This window comes from Aquarana catesbeiana, linkage group LG02 (assembly GCF_042186555.1).
Source record: "Aquarana catesbeiana isolate 2022-GZ linkage group LG02, ASM4218655v1, whole genome shotgun sequence".
Classification (NCBI taxonomy): Eukaryota; Metazoa; Chordata; class Amphibia; order Anura; family Ranidae; genus Aquarana; species Aquarana catesbeiana.
In genome coordinates this window covers 710,132,662-710,160,287 of record NC_133325.1, presented here as the reverse complement: position 1 = coordinate 710,160,287, position 27,626 = coordinate 710,132,662, and the positions used below count along the sequence as shown (strand labels likewise).

General features: G+C 41.1%; 1 protein-coding gene across 3 annotated transcripts in view; it reads left to right on the top strand.

The window, feature by feature from the left end:
- The window catches only part of ARL6 (ARF like GTPase 6), a 126,807-nt gene extending 101,992 nt beyond the window's left edge, over positions 1-24,815 (top strand). For 2 of the 3 annotated variants that reach the window (XM_073616986.1, XM_073616987.1), the window contains exons 7-9: positions 1,593-1,648; positions 1,938-1,950; positions 24,349-24,815. In XM_073616986.1, the coding sequence (XP_073473087.1) occupies positions 1,593-1,648; positions 1,938-1,950; positions 24,349-24,382 (103 nt within the window). In that variant the 3' untranslated portion in view covers positions 24,383-24,815. The remainder of the gene's footprint in view (positions 1-1,592; positions 1,649-1,937; positions 1,951-24,348) is intronic. The other variant, XM_073616988.1, reaches the window with a different exon arrangement.
- The last annotated feature ends 2,811 nt before the right edge of the window (positions 24,816-27,626 follow it).

Here is a 27,626-nt window from a genome sequence, read left to right as displayed (position 1 = left end):
ATACGGGACTCTCTGAAAAAATGTGGTGTGGCTGTTTCAAGATGCACAATAATTAGGCACTTGAAGAAAGATAAAGATGGGCTGCATGGTCGAGTTGCCAGAAGAAAGCCATTACTACGCAAATGCCACAAAGTATCCCGCTTATAATACGCCAAACAGCACAGAGACAAGCCTCAAACCTGGCGCAAAGTAATTTGGAGTGATGGGACCAAAATTTAGCTTTTTGGCCACAACCATAAACGCTACATTTGGAGAGGAGTCAACAAGGCCTATGATGAAAGGTACACAATTCCTACTGTGAAACACGGAGGTGGATTGCTGATGTTTTGGGGATGTGTGAGCTACAAATGCACAGGAAATTTGGTCAGAATTGATGGCAAGATAAATGCAGTATGTTATCAAAAAATACTGGAGGATCATTTGCATTTATCATCCAGAAAGCTGCGCATGGGATGTACTTGGACATTCCAACATGACAATGATCCAAAACACAAGCCCAAGTCGACCTGTCATTGGCTACAGCAGAATAAAGTGAAGGTTCTGGTGTGGCCATCTCAGTATCCTGACCTCAATATCATTGAGCCACTCTGGGGAGATCTCAAACGTGCAGTTCATGCAAGACAGCCCAAGAATGTACAGGAACTGGAGGCTTTTTGCCAAGAGGAATGGGCAGCTTTACCATCTGAAAAGATAAAGAGCCTCATCCACAAATACCACAAAAGACTTCAAGCTGTCATTGAAGTTAAAGTGGGCAATACACGATATTAAAGTGGTGTTCCGGACGAAATTATACTTTTTAAATAAAAATACCCCTACAATACACAAGCTTAATGTATTCTAGTAAAGTTAGTCTGTGAACTAAGGTCTGTTTTGTTAGTTTATAGCAGTAGTTTGTTATTTTATAAACTTGCAGCAGGCCGTGGCCATCGTAAGTGTGGGCATCTGAAGCCAGACTGTATTTCTTCCTGGATCTCATCCTTGCAGATCTCACACATGCTCAGTGCAGCACAAGCAGTGTAATAGGTTTCAGGTCAGGTTTCCGTAGCAACGGCAGTGTCAGAGGAAGTTGCCACCCCTTCCCAGAAGGCATTGCAAACAGGAAATGATGTGATGGGCCACGGCCAGGGAGGAGGAAGTGAAAAATGAATACAGCAGATATACAGTAGGTGCTGAGAAAAATTTTTTAAAATATCCAATTTGTTTACAGTGCACAGTTTAGTGAGGGATGCTGAAGAGTTGTAAAAGTGGGTGGAACTCCACTTTAAGAACTGGGGTGTGTAAACTTCTGATCAGGGTCATTTGGGTAGTTTGTTATTATGATTTTAAAAAAGTAAACACAGTTGATTGATAATAAATTACTTCAGCCAAACACTAACCATAAGTGAAAGAGAAAAGTTTTTATGTTATCATTCATATTCTCTGAAAAATGGCCAAGAAATCATAAATTCTGCCAGGGAATGTAAACTTATGAGCACAACTGTATATTGGTTCCTCTAAATGTCAATGCATTTTTTTTTATTTTTCATATAGTGTTCAATATGATAAATGTTGCTGATCATGCCCTGTGCTGACTACCCTCTTCTCTTTATCAGTGCAAGTGACGGACTGAAGGGTGAGGGCCTTCAGGAAGGAGTGGACTGGCTACAAGGTAGGTGATTGTTTTTTGTTTTTTGCACCATTGCTGCTTTACTCTCAGCTTCTCTTTCCCTGTTTCTCGCCCTTCTTAATCTTTTTCTTCTTTTTCTCTCTGTCTCTCTGTCTCTCTCTCTGTACTCATTTGTCATTTCTCACCACTTTCTTCTCTTGCCTTTTCACTGTTTCTCTTTACATTATTTATATCAGATCTTTCTTTCTTTTTCTTTCTTTCTTTCGCTCTCTGTGTTTCTCTTTCCCTCGCCCTTCTTTTATTTTGTTATTTCCATTTCTTCCGCTATCAGATCAAATCACGCAGTGAGTATAGCTGCATTCATTTGCTTATTTTGTTTTGTTGCTTTCAGTCTTTAGCGCCATACTAGATCTTTTTAAAATTGCTGTTCGTCACTTGGTATCAGGCTGGCCACAAATGTATTGCCCATTTATTTCAAGTTTATTCTTTTTATTACAGTGCTTCTCTGGGGAATGTATATGTATTAAACCTCTAATACAGATATAAAAACCCTTCTGGTTGTGAATGTTAGTTTGTCTTTTTCATTAAAATTACAATTTAAGTTATAGATAAAGATGAGAACGGGAAGTGATCTGCATGTGCGGTGTAGTATATGCTGGTAACATTCCTATGTATAGGGTATTTTCTAACACACATCTTGCCTTATGTCCAATGACTCTATTGAGTGACATTACAGGCAGTCTTTGGTAAGTTTCTTGTTGGTCTGTACACACAGGCATCAAGTAGGGGATCTCCTAATATACTCTATAAAATTGATAGTTTGTAATAGTGTTATTAAAGCATAATTCCTTTATTCTTTTATCGTTAAGATCTGCAATAACATATAATAAAGTCCTTGGTATGTAAAACAGGAAAGCATAGTGCTCAGTACACACAAGCTTGCAGAAAAGCAATTGCCTATCTTTGTGTTGCATTCAATCAAAGTCAACATCGATGGTGGCTTGTGGCTGCATATGACACAGCAAAACCTGTTCATTTTTATAGCCCCTTCCTTCCCAAGTTGGCCTGACCCAATATGGGTATGGTCAAACAATATGTGCGCAAATCTTTGCATTTATATTTTGTGCACAGAATCTGTAATTATTTTATTATAAGCTAATATTTTACATTTGCTGATCTTTTAAGAATTTTCATGTAATCCCACCTGCACTTTAGACAGCATAAACTGACTGGAGTGCCTTCACACTATTCATGTTAATTTTGGTAGTAATGATTGCAGCTAAATATCTCTCTAGCATTCTGACAGCTCTTCCCGGTCAATTGCCTGAAGCTGCTGGCTATTTGATTGGCAGAGTTGTGCTGTCAGTTAGTAGACCCAGATCTGCCTCTGGGCTTGTCAGTCACATCTTCCACTTTGAGGAAAATTACTACAACTCTTAGTGCTGAACTCCAAGCATGCCACTAAAGACACAATTGAAATACATGTATGTAAACTGCCAAAAGTGTTATCATTCTTTTCAAGCACTCTTGTGATCTAGCTAAAGTTGGGTCCTGGACCTGCAGTTATGCACTATAGCAAGGGCTCTAACACCCCCAGATCCTGCTGGTTGGACAGCAAGAAATAACAGAGCACAAGCACATTGAGCCATGATTTTGCTCAATCTTCCCCTGCCTCCTGTCAGCATGTTAACTGTATTAAACTGACAGCACTGTGCACTGCAGCACAACCTTGTTGGTTCCACTCCTTCTCCTAGTCTTGCAAGTAAATATCAAGATAACCACATGCACTTGCTATATACCATTTAAAGGTGAAGTGAAGCCAAAGCTATTTTGGCTATACTTCTCTTGTAGGTCACAGGAGTGCAGTTCGTTCTGCACTCCTGTGACCTGTTTTCAGCCGACCGCATCCTAAAATCTGCTGTCGGCTGACATCATTCAGCTGGTCCAGGCTTTTGAAAGGTCCAGGGCATATAGTCCGGATGCACCCAACTGCCTGGACCAGCACCTGGCTCAGGCTCTTAGTGATCCACTGAGAGCCTGAGCCAGCCCCTCTTGTCCCCTCCACAGCCCAGAATTCCAGTGAGCACTGGAGGGACAGAGCAGAGAGCCAGTGTCTGACAGTCACGGCTCTATGCTAAGAGTGGAGGAGGAGAACTGAGCGATCAGCGGTGTTTGATCGCTCAGTTCTCACTGCAGAGCCGGTGGGGGACAGATGCAGCATTGGTTCAATCCTGGATCCACCTAGGTGAGTAAACTGGTTGGGTTTTTTTCAAGTCTATACTTATGTAGTTACATAGTAGGTGAGGTTGAAAAAAGACACATCAAGTACAACCTATGTGTGTGATGATATATCAGTATTACATTGTATATCCCTGTATGTTGTGGTCGTTCAGGTGCTTATCTAATAGTTTTTTGAAACTATCAATGCCCCCTGCTGAGACCACCGCCTGTGGAAGGGAATTCCACGTCCTTGCCTCTCTTACAGTAAAGAACCCTCTAAGCATTTTAAGGTTAAACCTCTTTTCTTCTAATTTTAGTGAGTGGCCACGTGTCTTATTAAACTCCCTTCCTCAAAAAAGTTTTATCCCTATTGTGGGGTCACCAGTACGGTATTTGTAAATTGAAATCATATCCCCTCTCAAGCGTCTCTTCTCCAGAGAGAATAAGTTTAGTACTTGCAACCTTTCTTCATAACTAATATCCTCCAGACCCTTTATTAGCTTAGTTGCCCTTCTTTGAACTCGCTCCATTTCCAGTACATCCTTCCTGAGGACTGGACAGCATACTCTAGGTGCGGCCGGACCAGAGTCTTGCCTTTTAAATGTAAAAATACATTAATTGATTTTGCCAATGGGAATGCAAAAGCAGCTTGATGAGGCTGATTATATCAAACACACTTGTGAAGGAACTCCTAAGCACAAGCAGAATACATCTGAAAACACACTGTGTTTGCCTATCTATGCAAGCCATAAAGTGTGATCTCTTTTTAAAATGTTTCCATCATGTGATTTGAGTACTACCATATTGTCTTCTCCCAGCCTGGGCTGCAAGGTGGCGCCATCTGTCAATTAGTGGGATTCCCTTTTGATACCCTGTCCATCTATATTGCCACTTGGGCATTACTGATTATGTCCTCCGCACATGCTAGACTGTGGCTTCTTTGCAGAGAGCTGTCAGGTAAGATTGTATGGGATCACAGCATGTCATAGGACCAGGGGCCAGAATACTGTGCTTTTCATATAATTGAAAAAGGAAAGTCTCTCAGGCAGTACAGGAAATACATCTCTACCTATTCCTGTGTTGAGACTTACATTGCTGGTATAACAGAAGTGTTAAACTAGCAGTATTTATATATCACGGCCATGCAGGGGAATATGACTAGCCATAGGAATGAATGGGGCCGAGGTACGTGTGCGCACTACTAAGAGGAGCTGGCGGGGATGATTTTGCTAGAAAGGCTGTGTGGAGCTGGGCAGGACCACACAGTGAAGATCGCTGAAATGGGGAGAAAGGTGAACTCCAGCCAGGAGGATTATAATTATAACTGTGCTTCCTTGTCTAAAAAAAAAAAAAAAGCTGGTTGTTTTTTTTAAACTTTTTTTTTCCCCATCCAACATGCTCCTGGTTTTCTCTGTTTTATAGTTTATATGACTGCGCACCGCTCTTTAATCCTTATGAAGAAATGGCTCCTGGTCACATAACCTCCTTCGTGTAATTTATAACCTGTGATCAGTCCACATGTTATTGATTTCCTGTAGTATCATGGGAAATGTATTTCAACTTGCAACATTGTTGCACGTGCCGCATTTCCAGATCCTCCCCCCAGGGCCCAGGAAAATGATTCATTATGAAAAAGCAGATGACCTCACACAGCTCAAAATTAGCACTTACTCAAAAACGAATGCCCCGTACACACGATAGGATTTTCCGATGGAAAATGTGTGATAGGACCTTGTTGTCGGAAATTCCGACCATGTGTAGGCTCCATCACACATTTTCCATAGGGATTTCAGACACATAAAGTTTGAGAGCTTGCTATAAAATTTTCCGACAACAAAATTCTATTCGTGTGTACACAAATCCGACGCACAAAGTGCCACGCATGCTCAGAATAAATTAAGAGACGAAAACTATTGGCTACTGCCCCGTTTTATAGTCCCAACGTACGTGTTTTACGTCACCGCGTTCAGAACGATTGGATTTTCCGACAACTTTGTGTGACCGTGTGCATGCAAGACAAGTTTGAGCCAACATCCGTCAGAAAAAATCCATGGATTTTGTTGTCGGAATGTCCGATCAATGTCCTACCGTGTGTACAGGGCATAAGGTGTTTTTATTGTAGATGGGAACGACTGATAAGGGTCTGTCTTATGCCTAGTACACATGGGCCGAATTTCAGGAGACGTCGGTCGGTTCAATCAAAACCGGCCGACATTTGGCCCTTGTGTATGTCGGCCGGTCCAACAGAAGCTGACCGTTTGGCTGACTTCTGTCGGACGAGCAGGCTGGAAAACCAGCAGCCGATTGGCTGAGAATGCTGGCCGGAGTGTTCTGGCGGGCGGGGGGGGGGGGGTCCCCCTGTCAGAACACAACAGCTCAGCAGGGGAGATCGCTGTACTAATGTTGGATTGTTAGTACTGGGGCTCCCACCGATGCTGTCAGGTTTGTTTTTTTTGGGTTTTTTTTTGTTTGTTTTTTTTCCCCGTTTAACCCACTGAGAAAAAAGACTATCAGTGTTTTACAGGCTTTAGAGTTCAACTTTTTTCTTTTTTCTTTTTTTATGGGTGGGGGTGATAAAACTTCTATTTTTATTGTAGTACCCTTTTACCGCTTCTAGCCATTACATTTCCAAAACTCCTATGTCAAGCAAATCCTTAACAGGCACCAATAGCTATATATTATCTGCCCTATGTTCAAAATAACATTTTGCTAGAGTTCAACTTTAATAGGCTGCATCCAGGAAAAATAGACAATTAAGAATAGCACAAGATCACTAAACATGATCCAATTAATGTAGGCATGTATGGTTCATACCTGGTCGATCTCCATGGAAGCACTGATGCTACAGTGATCTCCACTAGCTTCTGGTCCCATGCTGAGTGGCTGTCATGTTGTTCACTGTACTGAGGGTCACTCACTGAGCAGTGCTTACTACAGTGATTTCCAGCTTCCAAAGATATGTAACTATATAAAAATTGCCATACCTGGAATTCAACTTTAAATCATAGGAGCGCAGTTCATTTTTCACTCCTGTGACCCGTTTTCAGCAGAGAGCAGGCTGAAGTCTTCTCTCTGCTGACGTCACAGAAGTCATTCCAGGCTCCACGTCATCACAACCACGGAGTCGGGATCCACCAGATCCCTGGACCTTCAGCTAGAAGGGTTTATTTAAAGCTTGTTTACTGTTTGTTAAAAATATGTAAATACTTTAATAAGCTGATCATAAGACTTAGGATTTTAATGAATTCACACAAGTGATTCAGACAATCCTGGCTGTTTTCCGTTTTTCCTTTTTCTAGTATGATTTAAAAGCTTTCTCTCAGTATAATTCCTGTAAAATATTTATAGTAAAGGGATGGTAATGGCCCTGATCTCAGTAACAAAACACACTTTTTGCATTCTCAGTTGGTGTTTGTGCTCGTCCATCTCTGATCTCATCTCCTATGAATCAACACCAAACCATAGCAGATGTTATGATGTGAGCAGCGCACACAGCCACCACTAGATGTCAGAGTTGATTTACTGTTTATAATGCGATTTCACTGAAGCATCAAACCTGCTCTTATCTAGGTGAAGACGGCGACTAGAATGGTTTTCACACAGAATGATGAAGTGCGTTTTCTGCATCAGTGAAGCCCTTTTGTACTGTCTCGTGTTTGGAGACAAGTATAGAAAATTCTGTTTGCCGAGTAAGGCACAGTTTGACACTCTTTAGGCCAGCCATACAGTATCACATCTTTTGCCGTTGTAATGAAAGATGCAACATCTGCCCATTTGTAACAGCAATTCCTGACTGAAATGACTTTTCCTGCTTGTTGTTTGCTAAGCAAATGTCCACAAATGTACCCAACCTCTTTAGTCATAAACTAGTATTCACCATCTTTTGTTTACCACAACATTATAAGGCTGTGGTCACACTGATGCGATGCGTCACATCGCATGTGATTCACGCAGGAATCGCAACGCATAACCATTATCAATCAACTGTGTTTACCCTTTTTAAATCATAATGAAAACAGAAACTACCCAAATGACCCTGATCAAAAGTTTAGATACCCCAGGTCTTAATACCGTGTATTGCTCCCTTTAACATCAATGACAGCTTGAAGTCTTTTGTGGTATTTGTGGATGAGGCTCTTTATCTTCTCAGATGGTATAGCTGCCCATTCCTCTTGGCAAAAATCCTCCAGTTCCTGTAAATTCTTGGGCTGTCTTGCATGAACTGCACGTTTGAGATCTCCCCAGAGTGGCTCAATGATATTGAGGTCAGGAGACTGAGATGGCCACTCCAGAACCTTCAGTTTATTTTGCTGTAGCCAATGACAAGTCGACTTGGCCTTGTGTTTTGGATCATTGTCATGTTGGAATGTCCAAGTACGTCCCATGCGCAGATTCCTGGCTGATGAATGCAAATGATCCTCCAGTATTTTTTGATAACACACTGCATTCATCTTGCCATCAATTTTGACCAAATTTCCTGTGCCTTTGTAGATCATACATCCCCAAAACATCAGCGATCCACCTCCGTGTTTCACAGTAGGAATGGTGCACCTTTCATCATAGGCCTTGTTGACTCCTCTCAAAATGTAGCGTTTATGGCTGTGGCCAAAAAACTAAATTTTGGTCTCATCACTCCAAATGACTTTGTGCCAGAAGGTTTGAGGCTTGTCTCTGTGCTGTTTGGCGTATTGTAAGCGGGATTCTATGTGGCATTTGCGTAGTAATGGCTTTCTTCTGGCAACTCGACCATGTAGCCCATCTTTCTTTAAGTGCCTCTTTATTGTGCATCTTGAAACAGCCACACCACATGTTTTTAGAGAGTCCTGTATTTGACCTGAAGTTATTTGTGGGTTTTTCTTTGCACGCCGAACAATTTTCCTGGCAGTTGTGGCTGAAATTATAGTTGGTCTACCTGACCGTGGTTTGGTTTCAACAGAACCCCTCATTTTCCACTTCTTGATTAGAGTTTGAACACTGCTGATTGGCATTCTCAATTCCTTGGATATCTTTTTATGTCCCTTTCGTGTTTTATACAGTTCAACTACCTTTTCCCGCAGATCCTTTGACAATTCTTTTGCTTTCCCCATGACTTAAGTCTGGTGTGGTACACACGATAAGATTGTTGGCAGGGGATTGTTTGTTGACAGACTGTTGGCCTAAAATCTGACTGTTAGTATGCTCCTTTTGACAATTGTGGTCCAACTTTCTGCCAACAAATGTTGAATGACATGCTAGTAAATTTTCGGCGGACAATGGTCTGTTGTCAGATTTTCTGATGCTCAGTACACAGAACCGTCACACAAAAGTCGAAAATACAAACACGCATGCTCGGAATCAATGCTCACCAAACACAAAATTAGCAGTATGGGCCCAAAGGGTGGCACTCGAGCTGAAATTCCTCATAGTAAGTCGCTACGTTCGTGTTTGTTGGCCAACATGTATGTACCGTTTTAGTATGCAAGACGATTCGGTCGGCCAACAATCGGATCGCGTGTATGAGGCTTTAGAATGTAGAAATGTCAGTGCAGCACTGGATGAAAGATGCAAGGGTCTGTCAGGAGTCCAGAAATTCATTGACCACACACACACACACACAGACACACACACAAAGATGACAGGTGAGGATTGTTAACTTTAATAGCCATTCAAACCCCTTTTGTGTCAACTTGTGTGCATGTTATCGGGGCCAAAATCACCAGGGTATGTAAACTTTTGATCAGGGTCATTTGGGTAGTTTCTATTGTGATTATGATTTAAAAAGCGTAAAAAACGTTGATTGATAATAAATGGTTTCAGCCAAACACTAACCATGCGTGAGAGAAAAGTTTTTGTGTTCTCATTCATATTCTCTGAAAAATGGACAAGAAATCATATATTACAATTTTTTTATACACTCTATTATTATTTTTATTATACAGGATTTATATAGCACCAACAGTTTGCGCAGCACTTTACAACATGAGGGCAAACAGTACAGTTATGCCGCGTACACACGGTCCGAATTTCCGACAACAAATGTTCAATGGGAGCTTGTTGTCGTGTTGTATGTCACCGCGTTCTTGATGTTCGGAATTTCCGACAACATTTGTGTGACCGTGTGTATGCAAGACAAGTTTGAGCCAACATCCGTCGGAAAAAAAAAAAACATGGATTTTGTTGTCGGAATGTGCGATCGTGTGTACCCGGCATTACAATACAATTTAACACAGGAGGAAACAGAGGGCCCTGCTCGTTAGAGCTTACAATCTAGGATCTACCCCTATTCCTGTTATATCAATTGTGCAGTCTCTTGGAGGCAAGAAGGTTGAACAATATGGCCATTGACAGAAAATCTAAAAATCCTAATTAACCTGGCAATTTTAGAAATCATAAAACTCAGATTAAGCCCTGATTCACATTGATGCTACTTTGAAATCGCCTACTTCACTTGAAGTAGCACAATTTCAAAGTAGCAAGGTCAGCGTGATTTCAGGTGCTACTTGATAGACATCTGTGTGGCTTCATACACCGATGTCTATTGAAGTCACACCTGAAATCTGCAAAAGTAGTGCAGGAACCACTTTTGCAAATCGGTGCAGCGCCGCAAAATCACTGTCGCACCAATTGGAACAGTGCCATTGCCGCCAATAGGCTGCAACTTGTCATGCAATTTGATCTCTCAAATCGCATGACAAATTGCTCCAATGTGAACCTAGGCTAAGTGAATTGTCTTAAATCTGGCACATCTGTAATGAATTCTGGATAATTTTGGCAGATTTTTGAATGATTGTTGTATAATGATATGCACAGTATAAGCAATATGTTTAAGAACTACTAGTCCCGGCGCATTGCAGCAGAAGCAGCATCACATGTCACCTATATACACTGCTGTGTGTTAAATGTCAATTCCCTCAAAGAATTCTTTCAGTAACTTGTCAGGAAAAGGCCTGATGATTGCTGCCAGCTCTGTGTAGGCGGACGGCCATGATTAAAGTGTTTCCAGCAATCCCTGAGTGAAGTCAGGAGGTTATGGTTACACTGCACACGAGTAGGGTGGATTTGCCATAATTAGGACCTCCAGCTAAAGCAAAGGAATTTTATTTTGTAAATATTGTTTTGATTTCCAGAGTTCTCATGCTATGCAATCAAGGTAATAGACACAGTCAGTATTGTATTCTAAATCAACCACCTTCTCATAAGTCAAGAGCATTAAAGCTTTTCCATTAGGAACTAAGATCTTGTTCATATGTACAGTGCCCTCTGAAGAGTGATACACATTGGATTGCCTTTCAGAGGGAATTTGGCAGGTGGTGTGGAGGCATTATGTCACCACCTCTCACCCCCTGATGAAACCCTGTAAATACTATACTACTATGTTGCAATCTCATGCATTACACGCAGTTGAGATGAGGCCCCCATAGATTCACATTGCAACATGTTGTGTATTTTTTGCCACCGCTGCGAAGCACGTCATCCTAGGTGCAACATGTGTAGAGCCCTCAGCGGCTGCATGCCCAGGTTCAGACGGTCTGTTGGGGGCAGTAAAACTATAACTCAGTCACCTGGCTTTACTGCCCCCTAGCCACACATGTGAACAAAACCTAAAGTCCAAAAATACAAATGCCAACTTTCAACTTTGGAATGCAAAAATTAAATTGGAAATCTGTGATTTGAATTAAGGCCACTAGCATTTTACAAGCTTATTAACAGAAATAATCTTTCACTTGAAAATCGCTTGGGTCTGCAGAAAAGTCTGCCATGTTTTGTATAATGTTCACAGTTTGAGTTATGATTGTGAATTTTTAGGCAAAATAAATTTTTGCCTTTTTCGTGATTGTAATATCATGCTCAAATTTTGTAGGTTCTGAATCAGACAGTGCAGTTATTATGCCTACTGAACAGCTGCTGGGACAAAATCAGTTCTAATAAAAGTTCAATGAAGTTTTCAGTAAGGCCCCTTTCACACAGGGAGGATTCTGTTCTGATCAGTAGGAGATGACCTTACAGATCCCCTGCTGGTCAGAGCAGAGTGGGTGGGTGACACCTCTGTGTCTGCTCAGTTTATGACCCCACTACCCTCTGATCCGCCTTAACGGAAGATGACGGATTACCTTCCATTTTTTTTTTCTTTATAGCTGACCGGATCTGATCTGGGTGCAGGCGGGTGTAAACGAACACAAGTCCATTTACACCCGCCTGTCTATAGGAACGCATGTACCTTTCAATTGTGTCCCCCTGAAAAACTGGATCGCCCATGTGAAATGGACCTTAGATATACTGTAGCTCTGTCAAAACACTGGCTTTTAGGCCACATGAGCGGTAGAAACAGGCGGTTGATATGCATTTTTTACCACCAACCTAAAACGTCACATGGCAGTCTGAGGGGTGGCAAATTTACCTCAGTATGCCTAATGAAGTCAGTGAGATTCTGTCGAAAATCACGTGCGAAATGCTTAGCTTGCCGTTGTAGCATGGTGGTGCAATATAAGATATCGCTACGACCGAAAAAAGAAAACCTAAAAAAAAAAAAAGCACTGAAGTGATTTATTGTGGATTGCTTTTTACAGGGGTGGTAGGAGCTGCCTTTCTTGTGAATGAACCCTAACAGTATAGAAATTGTAAAGTACATACATTGGGCTGCACAACTTTGCAGAAACCTCAGCCCTTTAATAAAAAAAATTTAAAAATTGTAAAAAAAAAAACAGACTTTCGCTAGTACAAAGTCAATTATGACAGTGGAAGAATCGGTAGAACAAATTTATTATATTTTTTTATGTATCAGAAGTGTACTGTACAAAACATGTAACAAACACACAGGAGGACAATATATTAAATAGATTTATTTTTAAAGAATCTGCACAATAGATGCCATACTCCTTTTTTTCCCTCACTAAAACACAAAGGTGTAGATGCATCCTAAAAATACTTAGACAGTGTAACCTCTTCACTAGCCTATAAAACAGAGAGGAGATAAGGGCACTCTGGTGGAGGTGGGTAGCTGGTCAGAGGGATGATAGTGTTGAGGTGGCACTTCTGGCAGCACTTTGGTTAGAGGAGAAGCAACTCTGAAGATATAAAAAAGGAAAAGAAAGGCGCCTCTAAGTGCAGTGTGTCAAATTTAATAGAGTGCACAAAGGGTTAAAAGCACTTACAAGATTGTTGAGTGTTAAAGGACATGATAAAATCAGGAGTCCTCATCTGTGGCATGTGTCCATCCTCAGCACGGTGGTAGAGAGCAGTGTAGAGCCGTCCAGCAGCTGTAGAGCGTTCTCATGCGTGTTGGAAAGAGGAGGCAGCAGGGAAGTCTGTATTCACTGCGGGACACACAAGGCTGATGGTGTCAGTGTAGAGAAGGGGGTGGTAACGCGTTTCGGAGCATGTGCGGCTCCTTCGTCAGACCTTCACTAGCCTATGGTGGTTATTTACTAAAGCCTAGTACAAACTATGTTTGTTTGTTTTTTTTTTTTTTTTTTTTTGTTTCGTTCAACCCAGCGGGCTGAAGGAAAAAAACGAAGGAGCTCGGGAGGAGCCGATGTACTAACTATCCGATGTTAGTACAGCGATCTCCCCGCTAAACTATTGTGTTCTGACAGGGAGACTGGTTTTCCAGCATGCCTGTTCAACAGAAGCCGGCCAGGCTGGTGTACCCACGGCCCAATGACGGTCAGGTTCTGTTGAACCGGCCGATATTGAACCCGTGTGTACCAGGCTTAAAACTGGAGAATGCCAAATCTGGTGCAGCTCTGCATAGAAACCAATCAGTTTCCAGGTTGTATTGTCAAAGCTTAATTGAACAAGCTAACGTTAGTAGCTGATTGGCTACCATGCACAGCTGCTTCAGCTCCAGAGTGCACCAGCTTGTAAATTGACCCCAGCGTGTTAACACAATCCTATACAAACGTTCCACCTCCATCTTCCTCCCAATCACGTTGTACATATAGTAACCTAGATCTTTGGAGCTAGCTTCTGTAGTTTATACATTCGCGAACTCTTTACAATAGAAATCGGTATGTCCTGTTTAAGTTTAATGAGCACTATGGCTTCAATTAGCCAGTAGATATTTCACCACCAATAGACTTTTATATGAATCGGTTCATGCTGTTTTATATAGTGTTTGAGAGGGCTGTGATTTTAAATGCCAGCAAGAAAAGTCTTGTAAATGTCCTAGGCATAGTAAATATATGAAAAGGATTTTACTTTGGCTTTTACAGGCAATGATGTTATTGATGAGACTATGATTGTCCATGTCCATAAAAAGCTTGTTAGGAGAAGGGCTCTGTTCCTGTTGTTGAACTAGGTTTGCAGCATCTAGCTCAGGATATCTCAACAAGAGTTCCCCCAGTGATTGCTAGGGGTTCCTTTTAAAGAGGAGGTTCACTCTGGAGAAAAATAAATATGAAACACCAGCAGCTACAAATCCTGATTTTTAATAAAAGGACACTTGCCTGTCCAGGGATCCAGCACCGTCCTCACCTGGGTTACTTCTTCACTAGCCTCTGAGTTCCCAGCGCCTTCGTTGTAACATGTGACATGTCCTAGAAGACAGCGGGGTATAGGAGAACTTCCTCTCAAATTGTCTAGGTGATCAGAGCAAAAGTGGGTTCTTGTCAAAGCTAGGTGTTTGCCCCCCCCCCCAAAAAAAATTACAATCCAAACGTGGCAGAAGAGGAGGACTTAAAGTGGAACTTCCACTTTTGGGTGGAGTTCTGCTTTAAGTTCTCCTCCCTTGTTGGCTGAACAAAAAAAAGTCTAACAGATTCCTCCATCCACGCAAATGAGGTGGATGGAGGAATCTTCCCCCGCTGGGACATTGTCTTCTGACATCGGGACCTGCTACTGTCAGAATACAGTGATCAACGGTTGCATCGACAATAGTTTTCCAGCATGTTCCTTTGGCAGAAGTCAATCAAAATAATCAAGTTCCACTTTTGACAGGAACCATTAAACACAATGTCCTGGTGGTTGAAGATGCCTCCATTTGTGTGGAGGAAGAATCTGTTCAGCCAATAGGCTTTTGTTCATTCAGCCTATTGGCTGAAAAAAAAAACTGTTCAGGGCCAGCTTTTAGGGTGGCCATAGATGGGAAAATATCTTCCAAAGAATAAAGGATGTGGAGACATCTACCTATTCTCAATGGCAACATGAACTTCAAACCACCTACTGTGATCCTTGCCCAATAGTGACAGTGATGAACACTTGCAGTAATTTAAAGCCCAACGTAAGGTGATTTTGGTTGTTGAAACTTTTTAAATTGGGAAAAAAAAGTGTCAAACAAGATGATTTTATTGATATTATACGGAAGATTTAACGCTTGTCTGAGAAACACAGAATTTGGTCTGTGTTATAAAGACACATGGGGGTTGATTTATTAACCGCTTCAGCCCCAGACCATTTGGCTGGCCAAAGACCATAGCATTTTTTGCGATTCGGCACTGCGTCGCTTTAACTGACAATTGCGTGGTCGTGCAACGTGGCTCCCAAATAAAATCGACGTCCTTTTTTCCCCACAAATAGAGTTTTCTTTTGGTGGTATTTGATCACCTCTGCTGTTTTTATTTTTTGCGCTATAAACAAAAAAGCGACAATTTTGAAAAAAACACATTATTTTATTACTTTTTGCTATAATAAATATTACCAAAAAATATATAAAAAAACATTTTTTTCCTCAGTTTAGGTCGATATGTATACTTCTACAAATTTTTGGTAAAAAAAATTGCGATAAGCATATGTTGATTTGTTTGCGCAAAAGTTATAGCGTCTACAAAGTAGGGGATATTTTTGTGGCATTTTTATTAATAATCTACACACACAGATCCCAGTTCTTCTTGTGCCCTGAGCGATCGCGGGAGCCCGGCGGTGATTGAGACCATCGGGCACTCGCATCGGCTCGACGGCGAGCGGGGGGGGGGAGGGTGTGTGCACGCGCCCCCTAGTGGCCACAGGGCGAAGCGACGTTACATACCGTTGTTTCACCCAGCCGTGCCATTCTGCCGCAGTACAAGTGCGGCGGCTGGTCGGCATGTGGTTAAACGCAAAAAGACTGTTGCTCCAGAGCTTAGTAAATGAGCAGAAGCTCTGCTGACTTCCATCATTCAATCATGTGCAAGTAAAAATGCTGTTTTTTTTTTTTATTTTCCTACATGTGATTGGGTATTCTTTGAAAAGTGAAGCTTTACCTCATTTACGAAGCTTTGTAGCAACTGCACTTTGAAAAGTCTATTTGCCTTTAGAAACTCAACCCTATAGTTACATAGTTGGTGAGGTTGAATAAAGACACCAGTCCATCCAGTTCAACTGGAGTGGGTGTGTGCGTGAGTTTATGTAGATAATAATTCCCATATCCCTGTATGTTGCGATTGTTAAGATGCCCATCTAATAGTTTTTTAAAACTATCGACACTCTCCGCTACCACCACTGCTTGTAGAAGGGAATTCCACATCCTTACTGCTCTGACAGTAAAAAACCCTCTACACAGTTTAAAGCACTGCTCCACCCAAAAGGGGGAGCTCTGCTTATCTTCCTCCCCCCCCCCTCCTTCTGCTGCCATATTTAGTAACTTTTGGGGGGGGAGTGGGTACCTCGTTTTGACAGGTACCCGCTCTCACTTCCAGGTGAGTTTACTGCTGCAAACTCAGCTGGAAGTTCGGCCCCCCTCCTCCTTCTCCCGCAGCCGGCCCATTCACAGAGCACAGCCCACAGAGCGCAGTTTCCCATAGTGGAGATGACAGCGGGATCGGCTCGGGTGAAGACACACAGCTGGATTCCTGGACAGGTAAGCGTCCTAATATTAACCACTTCCTCTTTCCTACATGTAAAAAGCATAATTTTTCATTTTTTTTATAGAAAATTACTCCGAACCCCCAAACATTATATATTTTTTTTTTTTAGCAGATACCCTAGGGAATAAAATGGCGGTCGTTGCAACTTTTTATGTCACAAGGTATTTGCGCAACAATTTTTCAAACTCCTTTTTTTGGGGAAATAAATGTTTAATGAATTAAAAAATTCAAAAACAGTAAAGTTAGCCCAATTTTTTTGTATAATGTGAAAGATTATGTTACGCCGATTAAATAAATACCTAACATGTCACGCTTTTAAAATTGGAAACCCGCATCCAGTTTGCAATAGTGTGAACCCAGCCTTAAACACGGAGTGCTGCCTGACCTTCTTCATTCTGAGGGCTTTTGATCTGGTGAGTGGATATTGCTCACAGGTGGTAGAGAAGCACAGTGGTGTTTTGTGCTGTTTTGGTGTTTGTGTTTTTTTTTTAGCAACAACATATTTAGTTTTGACCACTTCCTGTCTATTTAACCACTTGACCTCCGGAAGATTTACCCCCCATCATGATTAGGCCACTTTTTGCGATATGGCACCACGTTACTTTAACTGACAATTGCACAGCCATGCAGCGCTGTACCAAAATAAAATTTATGTCATTTTTTTGCCCACAATATAGCTTTCTTTTGCTGGTATTTGACCACCACTGCATTTTTTTTGTTTGTTTTTGGGGGTTTTTTTTTGCGCTGTGAACAAAAAACTTTTGAAAAAAAAAAATATATATTTTTTTACTTTCTGCTATGAAGCACATGCAATAAAAAATTGAAAAAAAAAAATCAAATTTCTTCATAAATTTAGGCCAATATATATTCTGCTACATATTTTTGGTAAAAAAAAATACAAATCCTTACATGAACATTATAACGTTTACAAACTATGGGATATATACTGGAATATATTTTTTTTCTTATACTAGTAATGACAGCAATCGGTGACTTATAGCAGGACTGCGTTAATAAAATACGCACTGTCACTGTACTAATGACACTGGCTGGGAAGGGGTTGAACATCAGGGGCGATCAAAAGGTTAACTAGCTAGTGCCTAGCCAGTGTTTTTGTTTACCATGTATGCAGCTTTTACTAGGGGAAGAGATGGGTTTGAGTCCCCGCTTTGCAGGAACACAGAATCCATCCCTTCCCCCACCTGTCAGAACAGAACTCTGCCTTTTACAACACCGTTCTGAATCTCTGCCCAGCGATCGGCGAGTGGCCTGGCACCCGCAGATTGGCTTCTGCTGTGAATAATCACAGCAGAAGTGGCCTGCGCATGCCCTCTGCTGGTGGCAGTATGGGATCACCTGTATTAATTGTGAGATGGCTACTCTGTAGCAGTAAACTGCTATGGGGCGGTCAGCAAGTAGTTAATAGACATTAGGACAGGAAGTGAGGGAAAATTGCCCCAAAAGGGGGACACAAGCAATAATAGAAACACTTTGTTTAGCCTAGCAAATAAGATTTAGATCTCTATAGGTTTCTGTGTCCCCATAAAGGAGATTTCTACTCTCTACCTATCCAGATGACAAACAGAGCAGGCAGAAAATAGAAAATTCCTCTATGGGGACATAGACAACATTTAAAATCTGACACAAATTCTAACTGTTGCAACTGAAAAGCCTCCCTAATTTAATGATGAGTGTGCAGAGGTTGTTATCATCTTCTAGAAGATTAGAAACTTCCCAATAATCAGAGGTGATACTCCTAAATGGTGACCATTTGCTTGCTTTGATCGGACGGTTTATGGCTGGTCTTGGGTTCCTAGTACACAATTACTGACTGTGCATCAAAACATATTGTAATGTATACTGATCTAAATGCTTATCACACATCATAATGCATACCAAGCACACCCTGCGGGTGCTTACATGTCCTTGTCCTTGGAAAGACATTATGGGTTATTTAGGGAAAGATCATTTTTCAGCTTTATGTTCCACTTTAAATGCTGACATAATATTCTTCAGAGTTCAGAATACTCATTCACAATAATTTTAATTTTGTAGAAAAACTATTATGCTATGGTCTACACAGGGTGCATAGACTATTCAAGTCAGTCTCTGGACAATTAAGTCCACCTATCCGTTTTTCAGGCGGACCTGATTGGAAGCTCCAAGTGGTTCTTCAGGCAGTCTCATGTTAACAGACTTGTGTCCATTTACACCCACCTGCCCCCTGAGTCTGTCCTAAAAAAAAAAAAAAAAAACGAAGAGGGCGCAGTTTTTTTCAGAACTAAATGTGACAGATCAGCAGTAGCCTGATGTAAACGGACACAAGTATGTTTGCATCTGACCTCCCATAGAGCCATCACGGGTCCACCCCTCTCCACTATGTACAGTAAATGCCAACACAAACTGAATGGGCACTGATGTTGAAAAACTGACATTGTATCATTCAGCTTACGGATCCCCTGCAGGTAAATCACACCTGCAATCAATTCTGAATCATGGAAGAGATAAACAATTATCATAATGCAGTGTGCTTGTGTGTGTTTTTGTTTTTTTAATGCAGTGTTCAGGAGTCAGTATTAAGTAACGCAGAGGTCGGTGGTATGTAGCTTAGAGGTCAGGAGTATTGCAGGGTGAGAAGTAAGTAGTATGTAACACAAAGTGCAGGGGTCAGTAGTATGCTACGCAGAATGCAAGGGCCAGTATGTAATTCACAATGCAGAGGTCAGTAGTACATAGCACAGTGCAAAGGTCAGCGGTAAGTAATATTTCTCTCCCCAGTACAGTAAAACCTCTAACCACCCTAAAAAAATCGGCATTATAAACTCGCCTAAGCTGCATTTTTTTTTTCAAACCAGTTCAGCAGTGTTTAAAATTTGGGCATTAATTTATTTAATTAGTCATAATTTCAATTTCTAGCTTTTAGGTGCGTTTAACAGCATTTACACGCGTTTAACAGCGTTCAGCGTTTTTTTGTGGTCAAAATTCACTCTGAATGTGATTTTAGGGCATTCAGAAAACATCCTCTAAACTCCTCTGCTAGTAAACTGCTAAAAAGGTCCCTGCATGGACGCATAGGATAACATTAGGGGAGTTCAAGGGCAGAAAAATAAACATCCAAACTCACAAAAAGGTGAGTTTAGCAGCAGCAGTGTGCATGAGATCTAAAATGCACTCACCAGACCTCAGATGCAGCAACTGGTAGAGTGAAGGATGTCCTCCCAGGTCTCCCCTTGGCTGTGAGCTGGTGGCTGGCATTAAAGAGCCTTCGCATGGCTGCGTTTGACAGGTAGATTGTGTTCGTCCTATTGCTGGATCCTGGTTTAGACACTTTGCATATAGGCTTCTAGATGGATTTTTACCTTTAATGACCCCCTTTCACTGCATTTGGTATCCAGTTAATGCAGGTAAAAAATAAGAATCTATTTGCCATGGAAAAACTTGAGTTTACCTCATACACGTTTTGCCCTATACCACAAAGTGCTGGGCATTTTTCAGGTGGACTGGTTGTACATAGAAATGGTGAGAGACAGCTGAGAAGGTAACAGCATTTTATTTTCTCCCTTTCGATCAAAGCTGCGATTTGGTATGGTATAGAACAGCGGTTCTCAACCTCAGTCCTCAAGTACCCCCAACAGGCCCGGTTTGCAGGTTTTCCTTTATCTTGCACAGGTGCTTTAAATCAGAGTCAATAGCTTGGTATTTTGGACAGCTATTTTAGCTAAGAGAAATTCCCAAAACATAGCCTGTTGGGGGTACTTGAGGACTGAGGTTGAGAACCACTGGTATAGAAGAATGTAAGTTCACGTTGTGAACAAAGCTGCAGTGCACATTAAGGCCACAGGGCGGTGATAATTTATACTTTTACTCTGAGTATTACTTGTTATACCTGGACAATAGTCATAGGATCCTTACGCATATTGAAATGAGAGTGAGAAGAAGATTTGAAATGAGAAAACTCATGGTTTCCGTCACTTTACTGTTTTATTAAGAATACTTACCAATACAGTAGTTCAACATTGCATACTTGATGAACCTTTTGCAATGAAATTTTGGCTTTAATTTCCTTACACCTTACCATACTTCTCATCAAAGCAGTTATTAGAACATTTTTATAAAATGAGCAAGAAATGCCAGACCATTAACATGAGAAGTATGTTCATTTTAATGTAATAAAATGTGTAATTGTAAATATATTTAAAGCAGAAATGTGGGCAATGGGCTAAATTACTCAACTGGAATACAGATATACTGTTCAACATATTTACGGTTTTGCCCACCAAGGATTCCAGTCTTGTGAATGTCACTCTCCTATTCATATTGTACAGATCACACAGTATGATTAGTATAAATATCTTTGTACTTCCCTAGAATTACTACTTCCTGATTTGGCTTTACCATTTCCTGCAATTATACAGAGATATTAATGATTGTTATTCTTATTCAGGATTTTGTAGAGCTCTAGTTCTTTGCACATTTTTACAAATTGAAGGGAGGCCATACAGTTACCACACAATTCAATACAATAGTGATCAGAGGGCCCTTCTTGTGAGAACGTACATTCCTAAAGGGAAGCTCAAGTAATACAAAAGGTTATAACTGTTAGAGATGTGCTGATGGGAAAGGGTTCTTTGTAGAGTGAGCAGGGTGGAGGCAGGGGGTGACCCAGGAATGTGCATCACTGAACCAGATGTGTGTGACATACCTGGCTGTACAGTGTAGCAGGTGTATGAATCATAAGACTGGCAGCACAAACTAAAATGTTACCATTAGACATATATGGGTCAGGTTGCTGAAAATAGGAGAAAAGAACGGAGTTGTTGTCAATAGTTACATTTCACCTTTCATGTTTTGGAAAAAAATCTACAAAAATTCTTGTCAACATTACCACTTTTGTGTTCATTTTCTTTCCCAGTTTTAATAAATCAGCCCCCTTTTGTTTTTTTAATTGTGTATTTAGATGTTTCCTGGAGTTCCTCTATAATAAAACAGGCATTTTTTTTGTAATAATATATTGTAGTGTTAGGACATATTCATTTGCTGTTGTCACACAAGTGGGTGTGCTCGGGCCCAATGCTCTGCGTCCCAAGCCCACCCATTTTTGAAGTATATCAGAGCCTCTGGCTCTAATCACGTGCTTAAAAAAAAAAAAAACACATTGTAATCCATGCGTCCAGTGCCCCGAATGTAGATTAGCGGGCCAGACACATGGATGGGGGGGGGCTGCCGCTGTACTATCTGGTAAAAGGAATTTCAGACAAAAAGTAGATTTTTCAGGGTATTGGGCACAATTAACATTTCTAAGTGTTCCTTATAACATAGCAAATCTTTACTTTTTGCGTTCATGTCCACCTGAAAGAAGTCTAATGTATCCTGTCCCTTAGCTTTGTAAAATATGTTAACACTTCTGACATTCAGTACATTGAGGGGGGGGGGGGGGATTTATCAAAACTGGAGCAGCTGTGCATGGCAATCAGTCAGCTTCTATTTTCCACTTTCAAAGCAAACTCAACAAGCTAAATAGTTGCCATGTACAGCTGCTCCAGGTTCTGGCTGCTCCTGATTTGATAAATTACCCCATTGTATGTAAAGAGTCTGGCTCCACTGAGTTCAAGTTTTTGTAGCATTGAGATTGCTGAGCTTAGCTCTGGTCTGCAGGTGATGCATCCTTTGTCCTCCCCAGCCCTGGCCTGCCAAAATCTCTGTATATTAGAAGTCATGTGAGATTTCCGTGTCTCTGCCCATGTACTCTAAGGATAAGCATATATGACCATTCCAGTGGGTGCTCTGTGTGGGGTTTGCAGACCATGTGTGGACTGGACAGTGGTACTAGAAATACTAGTGTTTCAATTTTTTAAGCTGGTATGAAATACAGTTTACCAGTGCTAATATAAAGTGATCATAATGCAGGGACTGGTAATACCAATTGTCTCAGATGTGTTAATAAGTTTGTTGCAACCTATACTCCAGGTCATCCTATTTGGCTTCTATTATCAGAGCATCCAAAAACTTGGAAAACTTGGCAGCTAGGCTACACCTTCCCCTCCAAATACTTATGGAGTCCTTTCTGCCACTGTCTCCACTGACACTTCACTACACTGATACCATTTTTTGTACAAGTGCCAATACTTTTCTTTTAGTTCTCACCAATACCAATTGCCGATACATACCACAATTGTTTTTTATTTACGCTTCAGCTGTCAGCAAAGGTACAAAGCATTGAAAAGTTGTTTACAAATAATAATTTTTTTTTTTTGTGCTTTTTTTTCATGTGAAATGTGTAAATCTATGTTAAAGGTGTAAAAATATTAACGAATGAAGCAAACAAAAAAAAAAAGTTTGAATTATTAATAGTTTATAAAATAGAAGTGAGAGAAAAAAAAATCAGCAGGAAAAGAATAATTAAATGGAGAAGCAGAATAAGGAGTTATTTAAGGCTTATTCAAGTAAATTAAGGGTTAATAAGGGGTTGAACAGAGTATTTGATAGGTTGTATTAAACTGACTTCATCTGCAGTTAATCTTTTTGATCTGTAGATGAATAAAAAGAAACAATGTTTCTTTTTATCTTTCTGTTTCAGCAGCTGAGGAAGGTTGTTGATAAACATTTGCCTGGCTGCTTTTTTTTTCAGCTCCAATTTCCGGTCCTCTGTCAATTACTGCAGATCATCGGATAATGTCTCTGACAATCTGTGCATGCACAGTAGTCATGTCACTCCATCTGATCTTCCGATCAGCTGGCGAGACGTCAACACTACGCATGCACAGAACGTCAGAGGCAATATCCGATGATCAACAAAGCGTGGAGGCAGAATCTGATTGTCAGATTCTGCCTCGCTTTCTCTGCGCATGCGATGTGATATAGGGAGGAGCAGACGCCATGTCAGAATTAAGGCAATCATAGCCTGGTCCGGGTTCTTTCTCCAATCTTCGAACAACCAGTTGTGGAACGAGTGTCTTGCGAGGTTCATAGACAAGGGAAGTGACCTCCCCCTTCATTTAGACCACTAAGCCAGGGGGCGCCGGTGTTCTGGCGATTGCTGCAGATCGTCGCATAATGCCTGCGACGATCTGCGCATGCGCAATGCCAGCTGATCCGCAGATCAGCTGGCATGACGTCACTACTGCAAATACGCGGATCGTCTGAGGCAATATCCGGCGATCTGCAGTAATCAACACAACGGGACCCCGTTTACACTTCAGCTGTTAACAGGGGAACCCCACTGACAGTTGAATGAGTCATCGGTTGTTAAGGACGCGGTGGCCCTGCTCCATAACGACCGATAATTGCCAGCTTATTTATCTTTTTACATGACAGCTGAAACAACCGAGCCTGAAAGTATCAGTTTCAGGTATCGGAGCATTTGATTTGCGCGAGTACCGATACTCGTGCAAGTGATTAGTATTGGCATTGGTGCAATCCTAAATGGAAGTGTCCATGATGATGGCAGACAGACTTGCCCCCAGGAACTTCACTCTGGGACATAAATGAGGTAGATAGATGGGTAGTATGTGAGGGGCTAGCTGCTATTTTAGGATGGGAGCAACAAGGAAAAGTAGTGGACGTAAAGCCAATTCTTTTTAACCACTTGTCTACTGGGGAAAATTTTTTTCAATTTTTTACACACGTTAAAATCTGTATTTTTTTTTTTTTTTTTTTTTTTGGTGCTAGAAATAATTTTAAATCCCCCAAAAGTATATATTTTCTACAGCACTGCTTGTTAATGAGACCAGAGCTAATCTTCAATGCGTTTTCTGTTCTCACTAGATCAAATACAAGCATTGAAGACCTAAGAAGATAAATGATTCATGCACCTCGCCACTCTCCACTTGGACCAAAGGAAGTGCTAATCCACCGTTTACAAGGTCAGAGGAAGGTCCTTTGTTTTATTTAGCACCTCAGATATACTTTTTAAAGCAAATAGTGAAACATTATGCAAATAATGATTAGTAGAAACATTTATCCTCTGGATTTCTATGTCCTTTGTTAAACCAGTTATTTTAAATTTGTTCAATATGTAAATAATGCAAAGTAATGGAAATGTTGTTTTAACTTATTAATTTATTTACTTTGTTTTATTTGGAAAGTACTGTAATATATCCATATTTTACAATTTATACTGTGGCACTGAAAAGATGTCATTAAATGTTAAAGCAATATTACACAATGTTTGAAAATATTATGTGGATGTGTTTTATTAAAGTAAAATTCACTCAATAAAATATTTAAAACATGTTTTGTAGCATAATTCTTCCATTTATTTTTTTCAGGCAAATGTAATAATTACATGTAATATCAAGTTTGTTCATAAAATTCCAGCACCATAGATGGTAAATTACTAGGACAAAAAAACCTGAATAGGTTTAAGGAATCTTTTTTAACCTAATATAACCACATGCTAACTGTAATTTTTCAGGGACAATCTATACTATGTGTGTATGTGTATTGACCATGTTGCTAGGAACACAAAATACTAAATAATGGTCATAAAGACGGTCAACAACAATACTCCGAAAGTCTGTGACATTCAAGCGATGATTGATTGGTATTAATGAGCCCATTATAGCTTGGCTGACAGGAGTGGAACCCAATGTGGTCTTCTGCTAATGTAGCCTACCCACCTCAAGGTTTGATAATGCTTTACTGCTTACTAGTTTTAAAGTGTGGTTATTTGAGTTATCATTGCCTTGCAGTTCGAACCTGACCGTTCTCCTCTTACTTCTTACCTCTCTTATCCACGAGGCATTTCCGTCTACAGAACTGCCGTCTACAGAACTGCCATCCACTGGATGATTGAAGATCAAATTTTTCTGCCTTCTGTTGATTTATGTGAACCCGCTGAGATATTTTATTCTGACAGCTGGGACTCTCAGCTGTCAGAATACACTGAACAGCATTTGCAGCCAATGGGGATTAAGAAGAAAATTCCAACAAGCCTGTTCATCAGAAGTCAATCGTTAGATTGACTTCTCTCAAGCAGGAGAGGCCACACACAGATCGCAATTTGTCCGGTCCCTGCTGAACCAGATTCATTTTGATCAATCCATGGCAAGCTGAACTAAAGCTTCTCGTGTATCTGCAGGATTTTATGTATTGCGTTACCCCTACGTGATTGGCTGATTAGATCATTAAAGCGGTAGTAAAGAAAAAAAGAAAATGTTTCTTTCTGCAAGGCAATATCATAATGTGCTAGTATGCACTGAAGAGTGCATACTAGCACATTATGAAAGACTTGCCTTGAAACAAAGCCCTCCAGTGGCACACTGTCCTGCTGCAGAGGCTTCCGTCTTCACTCTGTCTTCCTTCCAGGTTCGCGGGCTGCAGCCACTTGAATAGGCAAGCTGCGATGAGGTCACTTCCGCGTATGCACGCAGGAGTCTTGGCCACAGCACACAGCTCTGAAGGACTGGCACGGGTATGCCGTTCCTTCAGCGCACATGCGCCCGCGATGTCACCTGCTGCTGCTCTAGAATATTACCTTAACATTTTACCTACAGGTATGTCTTATTATAAGCTTACCTGTAGATAAAAATCAAAATGCAAAGGTTACTACCGCTTTAAATGACTAAGCAGAGTACAGGTGTTCCTAATAAAGTTTTTGGTGAGCGTGTGTGTAAATAGCCTAACAAAAACAAATGCAGATATCCAATTTAATCCCTTACTGCCTGAAGGTAAAACAAATCTTAAAGCTGATGGCTTCAGGGCTCCCAAGGAGGAGGTTTTCACAGCTCAGCCACTGTGGGTCAATTCACCCTACTCACATTCTCACTGCCAGCAGCTCACGGTTTCCACTTTTTTTTCTGGACTCTGAGGCACTTAGGTTAACTGCTACCAGACCAAAGTTCCTGTAATCAGGGAACCTCTGAAATTCCGAGACCCTAATAAGGACTTAGCAGTCCAGAGAGTACTAAAAACCAGTTATCTCCTCCCCAGCCAGACTGCCCTAGAACTCTTCATCCTGCATGGGTGAGAACCCTTGAGTACTCAACATTGTCTTTAAACCGCCCCCTTTAAAGGGACCACAACCAAAATACTGGGGAAATATACCTGCTGTCCAGGACACATTCCTGGTGTCCTGTACAGTAGTTACATTGGTCCATTAGTTGCCACTACTACAGTGATAGCTAAAGTTTTCCGGGTCTTGTGCCTTTCTGAGATTGCCTTGCATTTTTCTCAAAAGCTGCAAATCATTCTCTGATTGGGCAAGGTAGAGAGCTGCCGCAGTGATATCCCGATCTCTACGTCATTCAATCTGATACCACTTTGCATTAATTGAGAAAAATGCAAGTGTTTTTTGAGGTCCGATTCACACTGGAACGTAGTGTGGGAAACCCTCTTTCCATACACATTTCCTACACCACCTTCAAGACATGCTATGTCTGTGATCTGCAGCAGGTGTCAGTGTAAAGTTAATGACACACGCGACTGGCAAAAGCTTTGCTGGGAATGCCTCCTCAGTGGACCTCATAAAACCCCACCCACTCTGTGGGACTCCAGTTTTATAGCAACCAATAATTTTTTCTTCACTACTTCGACTGACAGTTCTATAAAGATCCAACTGGTTATTGTCTAGCCAAGAGTTTCTGTATCTGTTGCCCTTTATGTACATCTTGGGAACTGTATGTAGACCCTGTAATAGTGGGACTAGCCTGTAAGGTTTGCTTTGTGTACTGGATCCTGCGTTCCGTGCTCACCCTGGTACACGGTGCATCGAATGTAGTCAGCTGCAAAGTGCTATACAGGTCCGTGTCCATTCCTATGGCACCCAGCCCCTGAAAACCCCTTTGGAGGTATGCCCACCGTGATAGGAAAATGTTGTACCTCTCAGAGAACCTGCAGTGTGGCTAAGGTAAGAAAGGTTTTCCTGTTTTACATGTGGGGCATTATTTCACCTAGTTTTTTTTATCACCTTCTGTAAATGTCTCTACTACATTGCTTACTTTTTTTAATATGGTGGGTTTTTGCCCACACAACATTGCTGCTTGGGTGCAGACATTCTTACAAATGGCTTCTACCTGATGCATTTCTGCAAAGAAGCACGTCCT